At 41.3% G+C, this 23,108-nt stretch overlaps 1 protein-coding gene across 2 annotated transcripts in view; it reads left to right on the top strand.

Annotated features, from left to right (window-relative positions):
- The first annotated feature begins 11,137 nt into the window (after positions 1 to 11,137).
- Positions 11,138 to 23,108, top strand: part of LOC127807841 (ran-binding protein M homolog) — a 44,095-nt gene continuing 32,124 nt past the window's right edge. The window contains exons 1-3 of one of the 2 annotated variants that reach the window (XM_052345986.1): positions 11,138 to 11,875; positions 22,205 to 22,351; positions 22,550 to 22,636. In XM_052345986.1, coding sequence (XP_052201946.1) covers positions 11,520 to 11,875; positions 22,205 to 22,351; positions 22,550 to 22,636 — 590 coding nt within the window. In that variant the 5' untranslated portion in view covers positions 11,138 to 11,519. The remainder of the gene's footprint in view (positions 11,876 to 22,204; positions 22,352 to 22,549; positions 22,637 to 23,108) is intronic. The other variant, XM_052345985.1, reaches the window with a different exon arrangement.

Genomic DNA, 23,108 nt, shown 5'->3' on the forward strand with positions numbered 1-23,108 from the left:
AAAAATTTGATTGAAGAAGAAGGAGCTCCCAGCCCAGATCTAGGTTTGTGCCCGCCTATTACTCTTCCACGTCCCTATTGTTTACAATGCCTTGCTGTTGCGTGGGCCAAGTAAAGCTGGCTCAACCAACTTAGGGGCATCAGGCAAAAAAGTTTGTCAGGGCCTTTTCAAGAGTATTATTTTTTTTATAAAAAAATAAATAATACACATTTATATAAGAAAATTCTATCATTTCATTAAATTAAAAAAAAATAAAGTTCAATCAAATACAAAATACGATAATTTCTTAACGATAGTTGTTATGCCATGAAAAATGATTAGGAAAAATATTGGATTTTTCAAAAAAAAATAAAATCTGTCTAGAAGAAAGGTTTAGCCTGTAGCAAGTTGGCCGCAAGGGCCAGCAGGTGCTAGCCGCGAGGGCTGGATTCGCGGCCGGACTTGCTGCAGGCTAGCCGCAAGGGCCAGCCTCATGGCCGGGCTGACTGCAAGTGCCAGCCTCGCGGCACCCTACTGCGAGCTATCTCGCGATGGCTTCGTGGTGATCCCCCTCATTCATTAAAATTGCACCTACTTAGCAATCTCCATGTGTTAGCATCAGCCATCCTTGAGAATCGTGTCCTATAAATACTCAGCTACAGGACATTGATAAGGACTTCGAATTTTTGGTAAAATTTGGACACTTTGAATGCATCTTTACTGTTTTTAGGAATAGTCATTGGGATTCGAGATTGACTTTGGCATCGGAGGGTATTCACGGGGGAAGATTTTTGCGAGCCTTCTAACCCATTTTCTGAGTATCAACAGAACCAAATCCTTGCGGCGAGACCAAATACTTGCGGCGAAACCAAATCCTTATGGCAAAAGAGTTAGCGGGGAAGGCTTGTGGCAAAAAAGCTAACGGCGAAGGCTTGTGGCAAAAGAGCTAGCGGTAAAGGCTTGTGGCAAAAAAGCTAGCAGCGAAGACTTGTGGCAAAAGAGCTAGCGGGGAAGGCTTGTGGCGAAAAAGCTAGTGGTGAAGACTTGTGGCAAAAGAGCTAATGGCGAAGGCTTGTGGGGAAAAAGCTAGTGGCGAAGGCTTGTGGCAAAAAAGCTAGTGGCGAAGTCTTGTGGCGAAAGAGCTTGTGGCGAAATCCTTGCGGCGAGCATCCTAGCGTCAAACTCCCTTGAGGCAACTTCTCTTACGGCAACCTAACTTCACCCGATAACGAACTTGAGTGTAGCCCACATCACAAATTTTAATTGTTGTATTTTTGGCAACAACAATTTGGCGCCGTCTGTGGGATACGCAACAAAAAGTCAATCTTAACACAAGATGCCGAGATGGACACGATTAGCCGGTTTAGCGAACCCGTCTAACCATACCCGAAGGAGCGCTCGTACCAAGATGCGAGCCACAAGAAGCCCCAGTCAAGTACACCCTACAGTACCAGGGTTTTCAGAAGATCACCCTGACAACGAAGTGCTTTCAAAGAACTTTCCTATGCTCGAAGGCCACCAGACCGTTAGACTGGGGGGCATGGAGTGTTCAGAGTAGGGGGAAGTACACGTAGTTGGATTGAGGAAACATATGACAAGGTGAGGGAAACAAATCCCACATGTAGTGCCTGCTAATCAGGAATAATACTCCTTTGGGCAGTCTTCAATTCCAAATCGAAACCTCGTGGTGACTTCAGGAATAGCTTCACCCACAGTCTTACTCTCAGATTATGAACAATTATGGAGGGATTTTGAGGAGCTGAAACAATAGAATGATAAACTTAGGATGAACAATGAGGAGAATATGAGAAGGTTATAGGGAATTACTGCTTTGCTACAGAACTTATGCTAGATATTCACATTCCCCACATGGGACAAACCGATGTGGGGGGAGAACACCGGAGATCCCAAGACAACCCTCCAAGGACCACACGGCATGAGATAAGAATCAGGACTCCAGGGCTAAATAACCAAGTCCTAGAAATGACAGACTTGAGAAGGATACATGACAAGAGGACAAGGAAAGCTCCTATGTATAAAGAAACAGCAAAAAACACTCACTCAAGAACTCCTTATGTCCCATCTCTTTGTAAAAATGAAGCAGAACGGGAAACACTCAGGGCGTCTGACATCAAACACCTCATAGAAGATGTGCTAGAGCAAAAACGGGTAATGATGGTGCCAAAGGAAACTCACCCGAAGGGGTTTCCTTTATCTAAGGAACTCTAAAGGCAACCAGTGCAACCTAGGTTCGAATTGCCGCAACTTTCGGTATACTCAGGAAGGAAGGACCCCGAGAAGCACTTACAACACTTTATCGCAGTTATCGTGTTACATAGATGGAATGAGGTCATTGGGTGCAAGGCTTTCCCGTTCTCCTTCGCAAGATAGGCTCAGCAGTGGTTTACTAAACTACCAGCAAGACATATACGATCGTTTGAACAATTGAAGAAAGAATTCCCAAATGCATTTTCCATCTATCTCCCAAAGAATAAGAGTGCTATATATCTAATGAGCTTGTAGCAGAAGCTAAATGAATCCCTAAAGCAATATATCGAGCGATTTAGAGCCACGACGCAGGAAGTAAGGGATCTCCCAGTCGGATTGGCGGCGTTAACCCTACTAAACGGAACCACATACGCCTCGCTTAGAAGATCCTTACCCTTCTCCGAGCCAAATTATGTGACTGAACTATTTGACCAAGTAGAACAGTTTATCACCCAAATGGAAATTTTATACGCAAGGGAATGTAATAGAAGAGGAAGGGAAACCCAGCCTGAATTGCGAAGAACCTTACAAAATTCAAAAAATGTTAGGCCCCGACATGTGCACACTACCGACGCTACAAGGCGAGACGATAGGAAAAGCTTGGAACACCGTGCACCTCAAGAGGTACTTCCCAGCTTTAACCCAGGGAAGGGGACGAAGCACAAGATGCAGAGTCAAGCCTGTCACCAAAAGTGTTACTCGACCCGGCTGGGATCCAAAATTGCCTTTAATTTTCCATTGTAATAAAATCTCCCGATAAATAAAATGATATACGTATTCCTGTGGAGTAGGCAAAACTATAAGCCAAACCACCTAAAATCTCCATGGGCCTAGATTATTTGCATGTGTCATAGAATGTGATGCAAGTACGGTGGCTCAAGCATAGCTCACTTTCGAATGTCAAGTTGCCTAGTGGCAATCTGGTGCCAATGACCATGAGCTGGCCCGGGATCACCAGAACATCTGATGCCTATGCCCGCAGACTCACCCAGATCCCTCGCTTGAGTTCGGTGCTATGCCTTTTTGGCTAGACCCAACTCCTTGGTTGATCTGTCACCTAGGTCTCCTGGTAAACTCGAATGTTTGGTAGGAATCTCCCGCTGAACCACTGGCCTAACCCAGATCCCCTGAGGTAGACTACCCCTAGGAAGGCACAAGGAGAGAACAACCCTATGACCTATGAAGCACGGAACGGGCTCGGAGATGCCGTTTCAACGTTTTCGAACCGTTTCCCTTTTCGGAAACGCGAAGACGGCCCAAAACGGTTTTCGGGCCATTTCTATAAATTGCGAAACGTTATGGGGGCGGTTTCGCAATTTACAAAAAATGTGGGAAATACGTTTCACGCTTGAAACGTGTTTCCAGCAACCACAATCACCTGTAGTGAGAAAGACAATGGTCATCTAGAGGCGAGGCGACAGCGAGGCGAGATATGGAGTGTGCGGTGACGGGCGACGGTCGACGGTGAGGCGAGAGATGGTGTACAGCGGTGGGTGATGACGAGGGTGAGAGGCGAACGGCGGTGGCAGAAACGCTTCGACTGTGAGAGAGGCGAGATTGAACGTGAGGGTGAAGGCAAGAGACTCATCGATGGCGAGAGAGGCGAGCGATAGTGGCAGAGACGCTTCGACTATGAGAGAAGTGAGATCGAAGGCGAGGGTGAGGGCAAGGGACTTGTCGATGGCAAGAGGGGCAGCAACGATGGCAGAGACATGTCGACTATGAGAGAGGCGAGATCGACAGCAAGGGCGAGGGCAATAGACGCGTCGACGGTAAGAGAGGCGGCGAGTCGACGATGGTGGCAGACAGAGGAAGTGGCGGTAGTCAGTCATTGACAGCAAACGGCATGGGTCTCTCTCTGGGCAAAGAAAAGAAAACCTAGGGTTTACAAAATTATAACTTAATATTATTTATAGTATATAAATTATATATTAATTTCATATACACCCCTATATTTTTTAAAATTACAGTTTACCCCGCGTTTCATTTTCCTAACTTTTTTGAAAAATATCGTTTCCTCGTTTCTGTTTTCGCGCTTCTGCATTTCTCGTTTTCGTTTCTGTGCAACATAGCCTATGACAGTTTTGCCATGATCCCACTTATCGGAGTTGATTCACCCAGTTGCAATCTAGTGTCGATGATCACGAGTTGGCCCAGGATCACTAGAACATCTAATGCCTATGCCTGCAAACTTACCCAGATCCCTCGTTTGAGTTAGGTGCCATGCCTTTTTGGCTAGACCCAACTCTTAGTTGATTTGGCGCCTAGGTCTCCGGGTAAACTCGGATGTCTGGCAGGAATCCCGCGCCGAACCACTGGCCAAACCCAGATTCCTTGAGATAGACTAACCCCGAGAGACGGACATGGATGACACAATAGCCAGCGCATTATGATCCGTCCTGGGATTACCGAATGCACCAAAACTTGTGCCCTTAGACTCACCGGGATCCCTTGATTGAGTCCAGTGCTATGCTCATAATCTAGACCCCACTCTTTGGAAGATCTGACGCCTAAGCCTCCCGGCAAGCTCGGGCACCCGGGAAGAATCCTGCAGTGGAACCTATCTCTCGAGGACCTAGTTACCCAGAGGTAATCCGGTACCTAAGGCCCCGGACGATGTAAGGTCTTCGGGTACTCTAGATCCCTTGATTGAGTCCGATGCTATGCTTATAAGCTAGACCCGACACTTTGGCAGATCCGACGCCTAAGCCTCCCGACAAGCTCGGGCACCCGACAAAAATCCCGCAACGAAACCTATCTCTCAAGGGCCTGGTTGCCTAGAGGTAATCCGGTACCTAAGGCCCCAGCCGATGTAGGGTCTTCGAGTAATCTGGAACCCTTGATTGAGTTTAGGTGTTAGACCCGATTTTTTGACTAATATTTTACTCTTTAATTTTGTCTAAAGACAAAACAAAAGAGTGGAGGGCAATTGTTGTGCCATGAAAAATAGATAGGAAAAATGTTGGATTTTTCAAAATGAAATAAAACCTTTCTAGAAGAAAGGTTTAGCCTGCGGTAAGCTGGCCGCAAGGGTTAGCCTCGCGACACCCTGCTGCGAGCTGCCTCGCGACTGCTTTGTGGTGATCCCCCTCATTCGTTAAAATTGACCTTACTCAGTAATCGCCACATGTCAGCACCAGCCATCCTTGAGAATCGTACCTTATAAATACTTCGAATTTTCGATAAAATTTGGACACTTTGAATGCATATTTATTGTTTTCAGGAATAGTCATTGGGATCCGAGACTAACTTTGGCATCAGAGGGTCTTCGCGAGGGAAGATTCCCGTGAGCCTTCTAACCCATTTTCTAAATATCAACATGACCAAATCCTTGTGGAAAAAGAGCTAGCGGCGAAGGCTTGTGGCAAAAAAGCTAGCGACGAAGGCTTGTGGTGAAAAAGCTAGCAACGAAGGCTTGTGGTAAAAGAGCTAGCAGCGAAGGCTTGTGGCGAAAAAGCTAGTGACGAAAGCTTATGGTAAAAGAAGTAATGGCAAAAGAGCTTGTAGCGAAATCCTTGCGACGAGCATCCTAGCGTCAAACTCCCTTGACACAACTTCTCTTACAGCAACCTAACTTCACCCACCAACGAGCTCGAGTGGAACTCACATCACAAATTTTAATTATTGTATTTTTTGCAATAACAATAGTGATTTTCAGCTAAAATATAATGTTTGCGAGATCAAAAGAAGCTAAACAATCTATTACAATAAACAAAGAAAAAACAAACTAATTTTTTTTCGAAACTCTAAGAAGATCAGTGTAAGTCGAGCAAAAAGCTATCAATCCCTGATTTTCTTGTAGAATGAAACAAAATAAAGTATTAAATCGATAGCATTAAAAAGATAAAATTCACTAATAATGAGAAAAAATTTATTTTCACAAACATGTGTTGAACTATGTTTAGCTTTTCAATTTTTGTTGTTGTTTGAGATGTAAAATTGTTGATTAAATATCCATAATCAAGTTTATCTAATAAATCATGTTCAATGGATAATATAGGTAATCCATTCAATCTTTCTTGCGAGATAGTTGATATCAAATACGATTTTATCAACTTCAATTTTGAAAAACTCCTTTCTATAGAAGTCACTGTGTAATACCCAAGAAATTAGGATTTATTTGAAAATAAGCGTTTTACTAGAAAAATGAAATTTTGGGAAAGATTGGTATTTGAATAGCCTGAAAAAATTGATCGAATCGACTGCAGGGAGAGCCCTAGAGCTAAGATATCTAAGTAGAATAATACGACATTGACGAGCATCTTAAGAAATGATTTTTAGCATCAAGAAAAATTGGATCAGAGACGATTTTCGGTACAGCTAAAATACAGCTGTGATTTAGGCTGCAAAATTGAATTATCGTAGGGGGCTTCCGGGAAGTCAACGAAACCTTGAGGGGGTTCACATTCGGTATGTAGGACAACCCTTCAGCGGTTTCAGGAAGAAACGAAAGGGTTTACTGCCAAAACAAAGATTCGGGGCTAAGTGCAGTTTTTTTGAAAATTCTAGAGAGAGGTCGAAATGATATTTTTAAAAAATATTCGACAATGAAATGGATGTTTTAGGACTTGAGGGTCTTAAATACAATTATGCAAAGTTGAGGAGCTTTGTAAAAATAGGCCAAAGTGAGAAAGTCAAAGTTTGAGAGGCTAAAGTGTAATTTCAGGAAATCTCCAAACAGCCATGGTTGACCAGCCCATCCAATCGCCGAAATCGGCCATGGGAGACCCGAGGAAGTGGTTGGGGGGCCTCGGGGTAAGGCTAAGACAAGTCTCTTGGCTAAGAAGTGGCCAAAATCGCGTCGAAATCGGGCCAACTTTCGATCGAAAGTGGTCGAAAGTTTGGCCACTGAGATAACAAAGATGGAGTTGGTTTTAATGGGTTTTGGGGCGATTTGAGGGAGGTAGAGGCTCTAGGGGACTTAGGTTGTCCGAGTAAGGGCATTTGAAGCATCGAAAATGCCTATAAATAAGGGTTCTTGATAGCTAAATCTATAGAGGATTGAAGCTCCAAATCGAGGTCATTTTCGAATAAATTGAGAGGCAAAATTATAGGGCTTTTTTGCCTATGGCCTGAGGATGAAATCTGGAGAGTTAGAGTCATTTTCGTTCATGTTTGATGGTTGTTCAAAGCTCGCCGAAAAGAGGGAGACGGACGGCTGGCCGAGGCTTCGAGCCTTTGGTTAGGGCACCTCCGGTGCTTGTTTTGGGTATCAAGATGTACCATGAGGATCGACTTGGGGAGAAGAGCACAATGGCATCGGAATCTAGGAACGTCGGTGTACCAGCGCCAGAGAAGAATGCCGACGCGTGGCCTTCATGCGCTGCCTTCACGCGCCAGCCTGTGGGGGCACGTGCATGCCTAGAAAAATGTGGAAAAAATCTAGAAAAAAGAGAAAAATAAGTTATGGGGGTTTGTGCAAAAAGTTTGGTGTTTGCCCTCTCGATGTCTCAGTTTCTACAACAATTAGCCTCGTTTTGCATGCAAATGATGCTTTAAGGTATGTTTTAGAATTTTCTTTTGAAGTTCTATGAATTTAATGAATTATTGTGGAAAAAGATTTGAGAAAATAGTTTAAGAAGTATTTATTCGGATTTTTAGAAAAGAAAATGGGAGAAAATGGAGGAAAATAGGAAAAAATTAGAGTTTTAAGATATTTAGTGATTAAATATGATTTAGAGGATTGTTGTGCTTGAGATAAAATGATTTGTGCAACTTTTAGAGTTTGGCAAGAAAATCGAGGTGGGGTACGCAAATCGGGGCGATACGCATTTTTTGAGGTATTCTGAATCTCATGCAAAGGTGAGTGATTTTATCCCGAGAACCTATATATGACATATTTGCTTCATTATGCATGATATTTATTGAAATTATGATCATTTTGTCATATTGCATGGAAAGTCATGATTTTTGCATTGCACGATATTATTGGCATATTGATACTCGTGCATGGGAATGGTATGTTGCCTCAATAGTGTAGTCGTAATTTCCCAAGGGCAAATGATGGAACAACGTTAAGATTATCCTGAAACAGGTCGAGATTCTGCCTATAGTTTTGTGCCGAGCTGGTGGGCTAGGGAAATTACACTAGGGCATATGATTATTTATGTTATTGCATCATGCTTATAGACCCTCACTAGAAGATTTATCTTCTAATTGGGTTTGCATTTGGAACATTTAAACGTTCCAGTTAGGAATTACAGCTATGGCAAAAGAATAATAGAGATGTGACGGTACGTGATGACGTGGCCGATGGGTTCGACAAGTTATTCCGGTATATGCTCCTTCGTAAATATTCGGGATATATTTTTAGTCATGTTTAAAATGTTATTTTATATTGATGATCATGTATAATTGATACGGTTTAATGTATTTTTGAAGCATCATTAGATTGTATTTGGTTGTTATTTCGAAAAATGAGTTTCCATGTATTTAAGTGTTTGATGATATGATAGTATAGATTCTTATGTTATGATTAAGTGAATTCAGTTATATACCATATCAGGTTTCGATTTTAAGCTTCCGTATTTATGACGATTACCTATCTTAACTTATTGATTTTTGTTTAGTATACTGGGAAGGTAGAACGGGATTGTCGGGAAATGATTTATATTGAAAAAAAAATTCTCAAAATTCTTAATACTCGAAAAAGCGGAGTGTTACACACTAAACCTTGAATTATTAACAATATTCTATTAACAATATATGTATTCGGAAAGTAATAGACTCTTTTGATGTAATGAATAAATTTCATTGGACTATTTTTTTTTTCTTTAAAAATTTCTCTTAACACTCTTAATTTTAAAAACAAATTTAAACTATCTATATTAAAAAGTCCATCATATTTAAAACATTTTCAAGATTAAAAAAAATACCCTTTTAAAACATCTTCATCTATTGATTTTAATTTCTTGAAATTGTATAGAAATTCATTTTTTTCCATATATACCAAATTGCTCAAACCTATGTGGAAATGAAGAAATGACTTTGATCAATCATGTAAATAAAACAATCAACACTAAAGGATTCTTTAGTAAATTGTCTTCCTGTATCTGTGTGAAATTTGACCTAAAAAATAGATTTTATTTTGAGTTCAATTTTTTAATAAAATATTTATTATTAAAAAATATATAAATTATAAAATTTTGAGACCTTTCGTAAATACAATCTTATGCGACTGCCTAAATGACTTTATGGTAGAACTAGCTCTAGGGCCACGGCTTGCTGCTTGCTTGCATCTGTGAGCGGCTGCGTGCGACTTGACTTCCGCCTCCAATTTCAATTCTAATTCTTCTCCCCCTTTTCATGTTTGTTGCCTCTTAATCATTCTCTTCTATTAATTTGAAAATTGACCACCTGTTTCAATTCCAATCATCCTCCAATTTCAATTATTTTAATCTAAATCTTCACTTGCTTTGCCTTTATCTGCAATTTCCTTCTTTTTTTCTCCTTTGATTTGATTTCTTGCTTTTGATAATATTTTTCTTCTCCTTGCTTCATCTTCAATTTTCTCATTTTCTGTTGATATTTCCTTCTTTTAGTTCTTTAAATATTGATTCTTAGTATTATTTTTTAATATCAAAATTAATATTATAAATTAATTAAAACTATCTTCTTTAAGACCCAATTCCTTGAATTTAATTCCCTTGCTTGATTCCTACTAAAAGAAATTTAAATTATATAAAATCTATATAAACTCATACTTCAAATAAAAAAAATAGCGCAAAGTTAAAACAAAAATTAGATAAAAATATGTGTAAAATTAAGCCCTATCACAAAACCTCACTCAAGAAGAAAGAAATGACACAAGAAAAAATTATCTTACAACATCCGAAGCAAAATACCAAGAGCTTAGTCAACTGGGTAAGAATTTCACAAATAAGTCATCTTAAAGTTCCCTTAGCCACTTGAGTAAGGCTTCAAAGGGTTAGAGAGGTTCTTCGTGATACTGATAAGTCTTATAACACCCCCAAAATATGCAATTTCACGCATAAGAGATAGAAAGTCCATGTGATATAGAAGGTTGGCACTAAAGAAGAACTCTCAGGAAAAGTTTTCAAGAGAAGACAGGTTGATAGTTACTTTTCCCATTAAAAAACCTAAATGAAAGAATTGAGAGCAACTATTATGCATAATAGTAAGCCAAAGTATAATAAATTGGGCCTACGACACATTGGATGAATCCATCATGAAACGAATTGGGATGGGTTAAATAACTAAGGGAGCTAGCCGATTGAGGGTCACTTGGTAGCAACCAAGCCAAGTGTGAGATCATCTTGTCGATTGCAAAAGGCCACGCAGTCGAGTGGGGCCATGTGAAAGGCCTGCGACCATGGTAAGAGACATTGCCACGTGAGAATGGCGTGCTACCCGAGAGTTGTAACCAAGTGCTCAGGTGTCAATACGAGTGACACTTGAAGATAGCTATACCATTCAAACTTTCCTCTAGGATGCCTACCAAGAGCTTGAGATAACTACCAAAGGTTACGAGTCTTCTTTCAATTGTCAGTTTTCTCTCTTTTTTTTTTTTTTTTTTATAAATAAGAGACTCATCCTCTAACAAATATATGCTTACTTGCTAAGACTCTAACTCCATTTTCAGTACGAGATTAACTTAAGTATCAGAGAGTTTGCGATGAACTTTACTTATTCCTTTAATCGATTTTTTTTTCTCAATAGTTCACTCGTCACCAAGAGTCATTTGCATCTCGTTGAGACATTTTCCCATACTTAAAAATTTATTATTATATTTTGATAACAATAATAATAATAGAATATAATCATTAATTTATTATAACATACAAAAATTGAGTACTTACTTTATTCTATAAATAACTAACATTAGACAAAAAAAAAAAAAAAAAATAAGGAAATGAATTCCCTAGATTACGCCGGGGGGCTTCATTCAGTACTGTCTGTGGTGGCCTCGTCTCGTAGTCGGCTTGACGGAAAAGGTTTCTGCAACCTTAGATTGTGATTGGCTTCCAACGACGCTTGCCATTAATATCGCTACAGCGGAACTTTTCCCCAACTACTCATAGCTATAATACGTAGTAGATTTAGATTTCCCGACCAACTGTACCTTAACAGTGTCGGAGGAAAGATTCGTTTCGTCACCGTACCGCCCGTTCATTCTTTTTCGATTTTATAGATCAGAAGCCATTCAATTTCAATAGCTTTCTTGATCTCTGTTATCCTTCTTTATACGCCGCCACATCGGTGTTTAAGGCTTTTTGCTCTGAAATCTAGGGTTTTGCAGAATTGGGTCAGAAATGGTGAGCAATTATCAGGATCGGATAGGGACCTACTTTGTGGAGCTGTGGAAGCAGAACTCGAAGGCTTCGGCGGCGGAGATGGAGGCGAAGGACGAGGAAGAGGAGGCTCCGACGGAGCTCAACACTGTCAACATCTGCGGGGGTTTCTCGAATGTCCTGCCGGACAAGCTGTCGGTGCAGTACACGGTCGACAACTTGCACGGCCACGACGTCGGCGTCGTCCAGGCCAATCGCCCCGCCCCAGTCAAGCGCATTGTTTACTACTTCGAGATTTTCGTCAAGAACGCCGGCGCCAAGGGCAATATTGCCATCGGATTCACCATTGAAGGTTTCAAGATGCGCAGACAACCCGGGTAAGTGGAGCCATTTCTTCAATTGATATCTTAATCTTGTTCGGAGCTGTTTATGTTCTTGGCTGTCATGTCCGATATTAAGTTACGTCTTGATCTCTGTGGTGCTGCTGAGCTTCATATTAGTGATGTTTTCTTGTTTAGGGTCGCTATTCTCTGTATGAACAAGTTGTAGCTACGTCGCATTTAATTACTCAAGAAAACGGTAGTATTATATTTGTTCAATATGATTTTTTTTTGTCAAAGTCACCTAGTACTTATATTTGTTTGATAAACAATAATCATTGAGAATTTCTTCAATTAATTATCTTCAATTTTCCTAATAATAATTTTTGTTTCATATTGGATATGCATGTGGTTATAGCGGACCCCACCTTGTGGGGAAGGCTTGAGATGATGATGATTACATATGCTTGTGGTTGTCCTTCTCATTTGCATCTTGGCTGTAATTTCACTGCATGGGGATACTTCGTTTGCATATACCGTTCCAAGTTATTGGATTCAATGTGTGAAATTCAGTTAGTTCTTAATCCCTGTGCTACTACCTAGAACTCATGTTTTATTGTTCAGTTTCTTCACTCTTTATTTTAACAAGTTCTTCTTGGGGTGCATTTAATTACTAAAGCACATTTAAGTTTTTCTGTTTTAGGTGCATTTCCAGCTTCTTTCAGTAATTACATGTTCATGGTGCATTTGGACAATCTAGTAGCTGTCCTACAATGCTGTATTTTTCCAAAAGTAGAAAGTGCCAGCAAATCAGGTAGTCCTAGGTCCTTTTCATGGAATACATCCTTTGCAAGACAAGGGAAATGAAGGAGTTAAACAGGAAAGGGATTCCTTCCTGAACTCAAATTTAACATCAAGAGCCGGAACAACCACTTAAATGGACTGTAAAGCTGGCCCATTGAAGATTATAAGGACTAAAATAGGTAAGAAATCCTTTCTTAAGCCAGACTTGAGGTCAATAGAATGGGAATGGCCACTTCAATGGGCTGTAAGTTGGCCCATCAAGGATTATATGTCTATCATCACCCTTTTGGCTGACAATGTCAGGAATCCTAATGTTCTATAAAGGGTTTCCTTCTTATTTTTTGTATGGTAGTTAAGTAGGTGGTTGTACCTTCAAGATGCTGTTTGGGTTGTACATTGTAAATTGGCTTGGCGCCAACTTCACAATACAGCTGGGCTTAGTATATAAGCAACTAATCCAAATAGTATATAAGCAACTAATCCAAACTAATGAGAATTATCGAGAATTTCCAGTCATTTTCAGATCTCTCTCTCAATTTCTCTTCCTCTCGAACCTTCTTTCTCTCTCTCTCACTCCCTCTTGTTTTTCTTATCCTCCATTCTTCTCTCATTTCTCCCCCAAATTCTATCTTAATTCTCATCAATTGAAGAGAATTAGTACGTCAAGTTCGAGATCCTGACAAAGTGGTATTAGAGCAGTTCCTAGGCCTTAGAATTCCCTTGCTCGTGAGATCTAGCCATGTCCGATGGTACATGGATGAAGAATTTTGAGTCACAACTGCAACAGATGAACATGATAGTAATCAATCCCCAATTGCGTGTGAATTCACTAGAAGTTGGATCCAATAGGAATCACGAGGCAATTCTCATGATGGATTAGAAAATTGAAAGAGTTGATTGGAGGGTTGAGTCGATTGAGGCGACGGTGGATGGCCTATCAAGGAAGTTTGATGGCTTCATGATGATGTTTGCGAGACAACTTGAAGTGAGTATCTCTCCCAATTTCCCACCTAGGGAATGGATTGATTCGATCCTTCCAGGATTTGGACTAAGTCCTCCTAGGACAGTTGGTTCCATAGAATTGGAGGTGGAACTTGTTGCGATTGGATAAAATTTGGAGAAAAGGACTATCGGAAGGCGACAGGAAATATTAGCTACACAAAATCCACTGTACTTTTCGATCCTAAAGTTGGATATTCCAATGTTCGAAGGGTAGAATCCAAGATGGTGAATAAGGCGCTATGAGAAGCTCTTCTCATTGTACCGTATAGCGGATCAACACAGGATCACCCTAGCCTCAACGTACTTCAATGACGTAGTAGACTCATGGTTTCAAAGCTGGATCCGGGTGCAAGGTAATTACAATTGGCCGAATTTTGTTGAAGATTTATGAGGCAAATTTGGAGATCGAAACATGAGGATATAGTCGAAGAGTTTAACAAACTAATGCAAGAGGATTCTATCCAACAATATGTCACGAACCTGCCACGGATATTTTAATTTTTTTGCTCTTAACCTAGTTTATTTTCTGCTTGGTTGTAATTCCCTATTCCGTTAGAATATTTCTGCTACAGCTAGCATTCGGTTAGATGTCAGGCCACGTGTAAAGCTTGAGGAAAAGACAAAGGAATTGGTTAGGAAAGGGATCTGAGGTAATCGGCTGTAACCGCTTGCATGGGCGAGATTCTCCCCACCGAGCGAGTATATTAACTCCTCCACCGATGGAGAGAGGATACGAATGAATTAAGAATTTTCCTCCACTATTCTCTCTGTTTTTCATACTTTCCCTCATATGTTTTTCTAATCCTTCTCCCTCTCTTCCACTCCCCTCTGCCCGTCCTTGTATCACACAGATTCAAGGACTTTCTCTTGTTTATCGTGACAAATTGGTATCAGAGCTCGATTCCGGGCCAGGCTTGTATCTAACTCATGGCAAAAGGAACTCGCATGAAAAATATGGAGACCCAACTGCAACAGGTTAGCTCGTCCACGGCTGAGGTCCAGAGACGAGTAGACCAGCTCGAACTGGGAAACACTCGCAACCACGAGGCAATCTTGTTGATCGATCAAAAGCTAGATGGAACACTAGTACAACTGCGCGAAGAGATGGCGCAGACGAGGGAAGAGCTGGGTAACCAGCTCCAGCAATTCATGCTGATGTTTACACGACAAAACCCAGTCAGTCTAGCCCCCGACTTTCCCCCGCGTGACAGAACGGAACCTCTCTTACATCATGAGAGGGGACGAAATAGGCCTGAAACTCCTGGTATGGAGAATGATCAGGACATGGGGGAAGGAATAATGCTGGATAGGGGACGTGACGAATAGGGGCATCGCCCACAAGCCGGTTTTCCCATGCCCCGAATGGAGATACCTGTTTTCGAGGGTAACAATCCCCGTTGGTGGTTGCGGAAGTGCGAAAGAATATTTAATTGGTATGACATACCATTGGGACAGAGAGTGGCCTTAGCCACTGCCTACTTTGATGATGTGGTGGATGCATGGTACCAAGGATGAGTTAGCGTGAGGGGCCAACCTGTGTGGGGGGAGTTCACCGAGAAGCTATGTGAGAGATTTGGGGAACGTAGTATGACCGACGTTATTGAAGAGTTTAATAAACTCAGGCAAATGGGCGAGCTAAAAACCTACTTGAAAAGGTTTGAGGAGTTGCGGTCTCTAATGAGTAGTCAAGATCCGCACCTGTTCGAAGCATATATTGTGTCTAGTTTCTTGAGCGGCCTCAGTGATGATTTAAGGCCAATGGTTAAAATGATCCGACCTCAGACGGTGGAGCAAGTAGTAGAGAGTGCCCGGTTGCAAGAGATGGTAGTAGAAGCATTGATGAAGAAGCAGAGGCAACAAACTAAAACTATGGCAGCAGGATCCTCCCACCCAGGCGGAAGAGGAATTAGCCGCGCCCCCAACGATACCCCAACCAAGTGCGAGGCACAATGACCAGCGGCGACAGTCGGGACTGTGCTTCAGGTGTGGAGATAAGTATTTTCCAGGGCATCAGTGTAAACACCAACTTCTCCTATTGGAGGGAAACTCAGAAACACTGGAAGAAGAGGAAGGAGATAGAAGTGAGGAGGAGGAACCTGAGAATGAGAGTAATGGGGAGATATCACTCCATGCCTTGAAGGGAGTGACCGATAACAAGATAATCAAGGTGGAAGGGAAAGTGAAGCACAAGGGCTTGCTGGTCTTAATAGATAGCGGAAGCACCCATAGCTTCTTGGATGGGGAAATCGCTAAAAAGCTGAGGTGCCAGCTCTCTAATACCCAGCCCCTTAGTGTGACAGTGGCGGACGGGGGTAAGATGCTGAGCAGTTTAGCTTGCTATGGATTTAAGTGGGAGATGCAAGGAGAGGTGTTTGAAGCTGATCTTAGGCTATTGCAACTGGGGGGCTGTGACATAGTGCTCGGGGTGGATTGGATGAAAGGAGTGAGCCCCATAAGTTTCGACTTCAACAAGATGGAAGTCTCCTTTGACAGGGGAGGAAAGAGGATGACCTTAAAAAGGAGGAAGGGAGACTGGGACATGCAAGCTGATAACAAGGAAGAGGCTGCATAAGGCGTTCAAAAATAACTGGAGCAAGCTGGCCCAATTATTCTCAGTGATAGCTGCTGGCGAAGGATGGGAACAGCTAACGGTGGGGGAACTGAATGTGGTGACTTGCAGCCCACAAGGGAGGATTGACCAGGTACACTCTCAGTATCTTATCGATGAATTGCTTATTGAATTTGGGGACTTGTTTGCCGAGCCTAACACCCTACCCCCTTCCCGCAACCTGGACCACTCCATCCATCTCAAGTCAAATTCAAAACCCATAAACATCAGGGCCTATAGATATTCACCAACCCAAAAATCAGAAATCGAAAAAATGGTGAGAGAAATGCTGAACCAGTCCTTCATAAGACCCAGCCATAGCCCATTCGCCTCACCAGTGCTCTTAGTTAAAAAAAAAGATGGGACCTGGTGCTTTTGTGTGGATTATCGCCAATTAAACACCATCACCATAAAAGACAAGTTCCCAATACCCCTAATAGAAGATCTCCTAGACGAGCTACACAATGCAACCATATTCTCCAAGCTGGATCTTCGATCTGGATACCACCAGATCAAGATGAAGCCTGAAGACATCCATAAGACTGCTTTTAGATCCCATCATGGGCACCTTGAGTTCCTGGTGATGCCCTTTGGGCTCACCAATGCCCCGGCCACTTTTCAGTCCCTTATGAACCAAATTTTTGAACCATATTTGAGAAAGTTTATACTAGTCTTCTTTGATGATATTCTTGTATATAGTCCCTCTCTTGACCAGCATTTAAAGCACCTAAAAACTACCCTAGAGGTCCTCAAATCCAATCAGCTGTTCATCAAAAGATCTAAGTGTTCTTTCGGCCAAAGCCAAGTTGAATATTTGGGTCACCTGATCTCTGGTGAAGGGGTGAAAACAGATCCGAAGAAGATAGAAGCTATGCTCAATTGGCCTAAACCCACAACCCTTAAGGCATTAAGGGGATTCCTTGGTCTAACCGGTTATTACAGGAGGTTTGTAAAAGGTTATGGGGTGTTGAGTCGGCCACTAACAGAACTTTTGAAGAAGGGGAATTTTAAGTGGGGAGAGGAGGCTGAGCAGGCTTTCCAAAAGCTCAAAGAAGCAATGGGGACAGTCCCCATTCTAGGGTTACCTGATTTCAACGAACCCTTTACACTGGAAACGGATGCATGTGGTGTAGGCATTGGTGCAGTTCTCCTGCAGAGGGGCAGACCGCTAGTATTTCTGAGCCAGGCCCTAAGCACAAGGCATTTGGGGCTAAGTATCTATGAAAAAGAGTTCCTAGCAGTGCTGATGGAAGTGGAGAAATGGAGGCACTATTTGGAGGGCAGCAGATTCATTATTAAAACAGACTATGAGAGTCTCAAGTTTCTACTTCAGCAAAGATTACACACTCAACTGCAGAAAAAGGGGATGGCTAAGCTAATGGGGCTTGATTACTCTATACAGTATAGAAGAGGCAAAGAAAATGTGGTGGCTGATGCACTATCAAGGCGCCAAGAAGAGGGCAGCACTTCAACAATTACTGCGGTAGCGCCGGCATGGTGTCAAGAAGTAATTGATAGCTATGATGGGGATGAGCAGTTGAAGAAGACGATAGAGGAAGTGGTGGTATCGCCAAGGGGGGCTAACGGTTACACCTTAACAGAAGGGCTGTTGAGGTACAAGGGGAGGATTGTCGTAGGAAAGGGAGGAAACCTCAAACATAGAATATTGCAAACTCTACATGAGTCACCAGTGGGTGGGCATTCAGGCATTCAGAATACTTACTTGAGGAGTCACCAGTGGGTGGGCATTCAGGCATTCAGAATACTTACTTGAGGATTAAGCAGATATTTCACTGGCCTAACTTGAGGGGAGATGTCCAAAGGTTTGTGTTAGAGTGCGATACATGCAAAAGGTGTAAGCTGAAAAATGTGGCCCATCTGGGCCTCCTACAACCTCTGCCTATACCAGATAGAGCTTGGACTAGCGTAGCCATGGACTTTGTCGAGGGGATGCCTAAGTCAGAAGGAAAAGACAGTGTGATGGTGGTGGTGGACATGTTTACCAAATTCGCTCAGTTTATTGGGTTAGCTCACCCCTACATGGCCAAGGAAGTGGCTCGGCTGTTCATTGATAGGGTGGTTTCTCAGTATGGAGTACCTGGAACCATTGTATCCAATCGTGACAAGGTTTTTACCAGCCAATTTTGGCAAGAGCTTATGGGGTCCATGGGAATTCGGCTCAATATGTCAACAGCCTACCATCCACAAACGGATGGGTAGACGGAGCGAGTGAATCAAGTATTAGAAACATACTTGAGATGCATGTGTATCATGGAGCCAAAGCACTGGCACAAGTGGCTTCCCCTAGCTCAATGGTGGTATAATTCCACCTATCACTCAGCCTTAAAATGTCTCCCTTTGAAGCATTGTATGGGTTTAAACCCTCGCTGCTTCCAGCTGTAAGAGGACCCTTTACGGAATTATCAGTGGATGACTACTTGCAGCAGAGGAGGGAAGTGGTGCAGCAACTAAAACAAGAGTTGGCCTCTTCCAGGAACAGGATGAAGCAATTCGCGGATCGAAAGAGAAGCAACCGAGAGTTCGAAGTGGGAGAGCAAGTATACTTACGGCTAAGATACCAGCATCTGAAGTGCATTAGCCAACGGCCCGTCACTAAGTTAAGCCCTAAGTACTTTGGCCTGTTCACCATCACAGAAAAAATAGGCAAAGTGGCCTATAAACTCCAGCTACCGGAAGGTACCCACATACACCCAGTTTTTCATGTATCCCTCCTTAAGAAATCCACCGGAATCGAACAAGTCAATTCAGCCTTGCCAGCAACATCTAAGGAGAAGGAGAGGGATGAGCAGAGGGAGCCGGAGGCTATCATGGACAAAAGAGTGATTTATAACCATGGGATTCCCCTCATTCAAGTTTTGGTGAAATGGAGGCAGGAGGACGCTCACCATAGCACCTGGGAATATCTTCCAAGCTTACTGCAACAATTTCCGAGAGTTGCGAGCCTCCTCAGCGTTTCTTGAGGACAAGAAACGTCTCAAGGGGGGAAAGTTGTCACGAACTTGCCACGGATATTTTAATTTTTTGCTCTTAGCCTAGTTTATTTTCTGCTTGGTTGTAATTCCCTATTCCGTTAGAATATTTCTGCTACAGCTAGCATTCGGTTAGATGTTAGGCCACGTGTAAAGCTTGAGGAAAAGACAAATGAATTGGTTAGGAAAGGGATCTGAGGTAATCGGCTGTAACCGCTTGCATGGGTGAGATTCTCCCCACCGAGCGAGTATATTAACTCCTCCACCAATGGAGAGAGGATACGAATGAATTAAGAATTTTCCTCCACTATTCTCTCTGTTTTTCATACTCTCCCTCATACGTTTTTCTAATCCTTCTCCCTCTCTTCCACTTCCCTCTGCCCGTCCTTGTATCACACAGATTCAAGGACTTTCTCTTGTCTATCGTGACACAATATTAGGTGAAGTTCGAGGAATTGAAGTCCTTAATGCTTAACCTCAACCCATATCTAACTGAGGCGTACTTCATCTCAAGCTTCATTAGTGGCTTGAGTGAAGAACTATGGCTTATAATCAAGATGTTACAACCAAAGACGATTAAACAGGCTGCGGATAGTGCTACTTCATCTCAAGCTTCATATAGAGGGTTGGGGGTCTCATTCGATACACTGATTTTCATTCTATCTTGATAGAAAAAGTACGTGTTGTGTATGTAAGAGGAAAGTGTGTATAGCTTTGTAATCTCCAAGATTAGATAGCTTGTGTATAGGGTTGTATGTGAGAGCGCAGTACATGTAATCTGTTATTGTGTTTTTCAAGATAGTGAAGAAAAAAACCCTCATCAGTCTGGACGTAGGTTCTCCAAAAAGGAGATTCGAACTAGGATAAATGTCATTTGTCTTGTGTGTGTGTTGAATTCTATGTTGTTTCTTGTTTCCTAAATTCTGTCCTTTTTCTTGTGAGTGAGCGTGCAGTTCTTGAGGGATATCCTAGAGTGTGTAAGTGCAAGAATTGTTTCAACATAAACAAAACCATGACAACCCTCAATAATAATCCCCAATCTCATCGTCAGTAAAAATGGTTTGCAAAATATAACCGATATTAGTATTTAGGATTTTGAAACTCTTAACAACGACGTGTCAAGCCTTTATCCCACTATTTGGGGTCGACTACAAAAATTCTAGCTTGCCAATTAGTTCTTTCCATGGCCCTATCTTTTGTAAGGCCACCTTATACTCATATCGTACCTAAGTGTCTCTTACCTAGTTTTTCTTGGTCTTCCTCTTATCTCTTTTGCTAGATAGTTGTTGCATTTCATCTACTATTCTCATAGGAACCTTTATTGATCTTTTTCTCACATGAGCAAACTATCTTAATTATACCTTCCTAGATCTAGGTACACTGGATTTGTGCCTGCCTGCTACTCCTCCCCATCCATTAGAACTAGGAACGACGGGTACTTGAGAGGAAGAAGAAGAGACCGTTGTGGTAAAGGATGCCATTGGGACAATGGGAGAATTTTCTAATCAGAAATGCTCTTATACCATGTTGAATTTTAGACAGAAAAACTCACTTTATTATTTGGATTAGACAAATTTATACACAAATGGTAATTGCTTATATGGTGACAGTTGTACACAAAAAAAACTGCCACTTAGAAAATAAATAAATGTATAATGAATGACAAACTGTTTCTATAGTTTGTCTAACTACTTAACTATCTCTATTTCTTGTACATGGTTTTCTGCAATATATATATACATACAAGGAGATTCCAAATCTCATCCCTAACGGATTGTGATCTCCTAAGAATCATCAATCAATTGAAAAAGGAAACAAATAAAATCAAAGAAGCTGTAAATCCTCTTAGCTATAATCCTACTTGTACGTATCCTAAAATAGAGAAGATTTTGAGACTTAAATGCTGAAATATTTGATCATCTACATACATAAAGGGTGTCCTGAATGCGTGGGGCTCCTTGTTTTGCAAGGGTTAGGGGATGGTCAATTTTGTACACATCCTTCCCATTGCATTTTTTTAAGAGGTTGTTTCCACAAATTGACCCCATAACCTTTGTCACAAAGGAGCAACTTTACCATTGCTGCCATGGCTTGCCCTCAACTAGAACATAGATCTTCAAACTCTATTGAAATGCTATCATTGATATCCACTGTATAGATTAGAAAAGTGTTAAGAGGCTTACTTTGAAGGGATCACATATTATCCCCTTAACCAACTATAGGTTTGAGAGTGTTATTCTTGTAGGGCAAACACATTGTTGTCCAGATGCTCTAAACTCTTAGTCTTAACAGATGACCTCAAACTAACACAATCATATTTCTCATTTAGAGTCAGCCCTAAATCATCAATTGTACAGGCCTTCCATTTAGTTTAATGTGTCACAAAATCTCATAAAAATTTCCAAATCCGTTTGACTGTCCAATGATATCAAGGTATATCCAATTTTCCTAAGCTTAAATATCTTTTTCAAATGTGACTTAATATTGCATATTTAGTAATATAATTTTTGATTGTTTTAGTTTGTTTTAATCACTGTACAAATTTGGTAATACGAAGTCTAGTCAACTAGGTATACTCATTTAACCATCTCATGATTTACCTTGTCTTTCATTCATCTATTCACATTATGAACAGAGTTTATCTAAGTTGTCCTGTTCTCTAGCATCTCAAACCTCTTAGAATCAGATCTTAGCATCCCAAGTTGTCAAGCAACATTTTGATCTTCAACCAATGACAATATAGAATGTTCTTGGTACTTAAACGGACAATTTAATAAGAAAATGCCCATTGAACTCCCTCCTTTTAAAGTTCTATATTTTCTGCCAGTGTGTGTGTTGAAAGCTCCTAGAAGTTTTAAAATTTCTTTTCCTGTTGTATTGTCAAGGAAATATTTGATAAGTTGCATTGGATGATTCATGCCATGTCTTGTTCAGTTTTAATTTGACTGAGTTTTGTCTGGATATTTTTCTTCACTACAACAGTTGGGAAGCAAATAGTTGGGGATATCATGGGGATGATGGGTTTCTTTACCGCGGGCATGGAAGAGGAGAGGCATTTGGCCCAACCTACACAGCTGGTGATACAGTTGGTGCTGGTATCAACTATGCTTCACAGGAATTCTTTTTCACGTAAGACGATACTGATGTTCTACTTCAGAGTGAAACTATTCTTGCATGGAAATGTGCCTAGTCTGATTGTTAATGATTGCAAGAACCACAGTGTTGTTCTGTCCGTTAAATGTAATACTAAACTTTCTTTACCTGTTGCCTTTTTAATCTTCCCACAATTCTGATAAAATCTCTGCTGCTCTATGTTCTTGATGCCAGTAAAAATGGCGAAGTAGTGGGAACAGTGTGCAAGGATGTGAAAGGCCCCTTATTTCCAACTATTGCTGTTCATAGCCGAAATGAGGAGTATGTTCAGCCTTTTTACCCTCTTCTCAGTTATTGCTCATGTTGTTTGCCTAATGTAATTGGACAATTTCTTGCATACCGCTTTAATTTTTTAATTTGAAGCTCAAACATTTAGGTAAAAATTTCAACAAGTCTTTGAATCTTTTATAAAAGATAATCCTGAAATCGTGCTTGAGCAAAAAAGCACAAGTGTCTGTTATTTTACTTTTATGTACTTATTGCATAGTTGGCCTAATTTCAGAATGATTGATCAAATAAGATTGTATCAGGATTTTTTTTTTCTATAAGTGAGAGATTCATAGAACACAAACCAAAGCCGAAATAGCTATAAACCAAGGCCAAGGCATACCCCGGACTGACCAAAAACCAAGGGCATGAACATAACAACATCACCCACTGGGCCAAAAAAAGAACATAAACTAAAAAAAAGAAAAACATAGGAAGAAGCAAAAGAAAAGTTAATATGTACAGA

Source organism: Diospyros lotus, chromosome 8 (assembly GCF_014633365.1).
Source record: "Diospyros lotus cultivar Yz01 chromosome 8, ASM1463336v1, whole genome shotgun sequence".
In the NCBI taxonomy this organism is placed as follows: Eukaryota; Viridiplantae; Streptophyta; class Magnoliopsida; order Ericales; family Ebenaceae; genus Diospyros; species Diospyros lotus.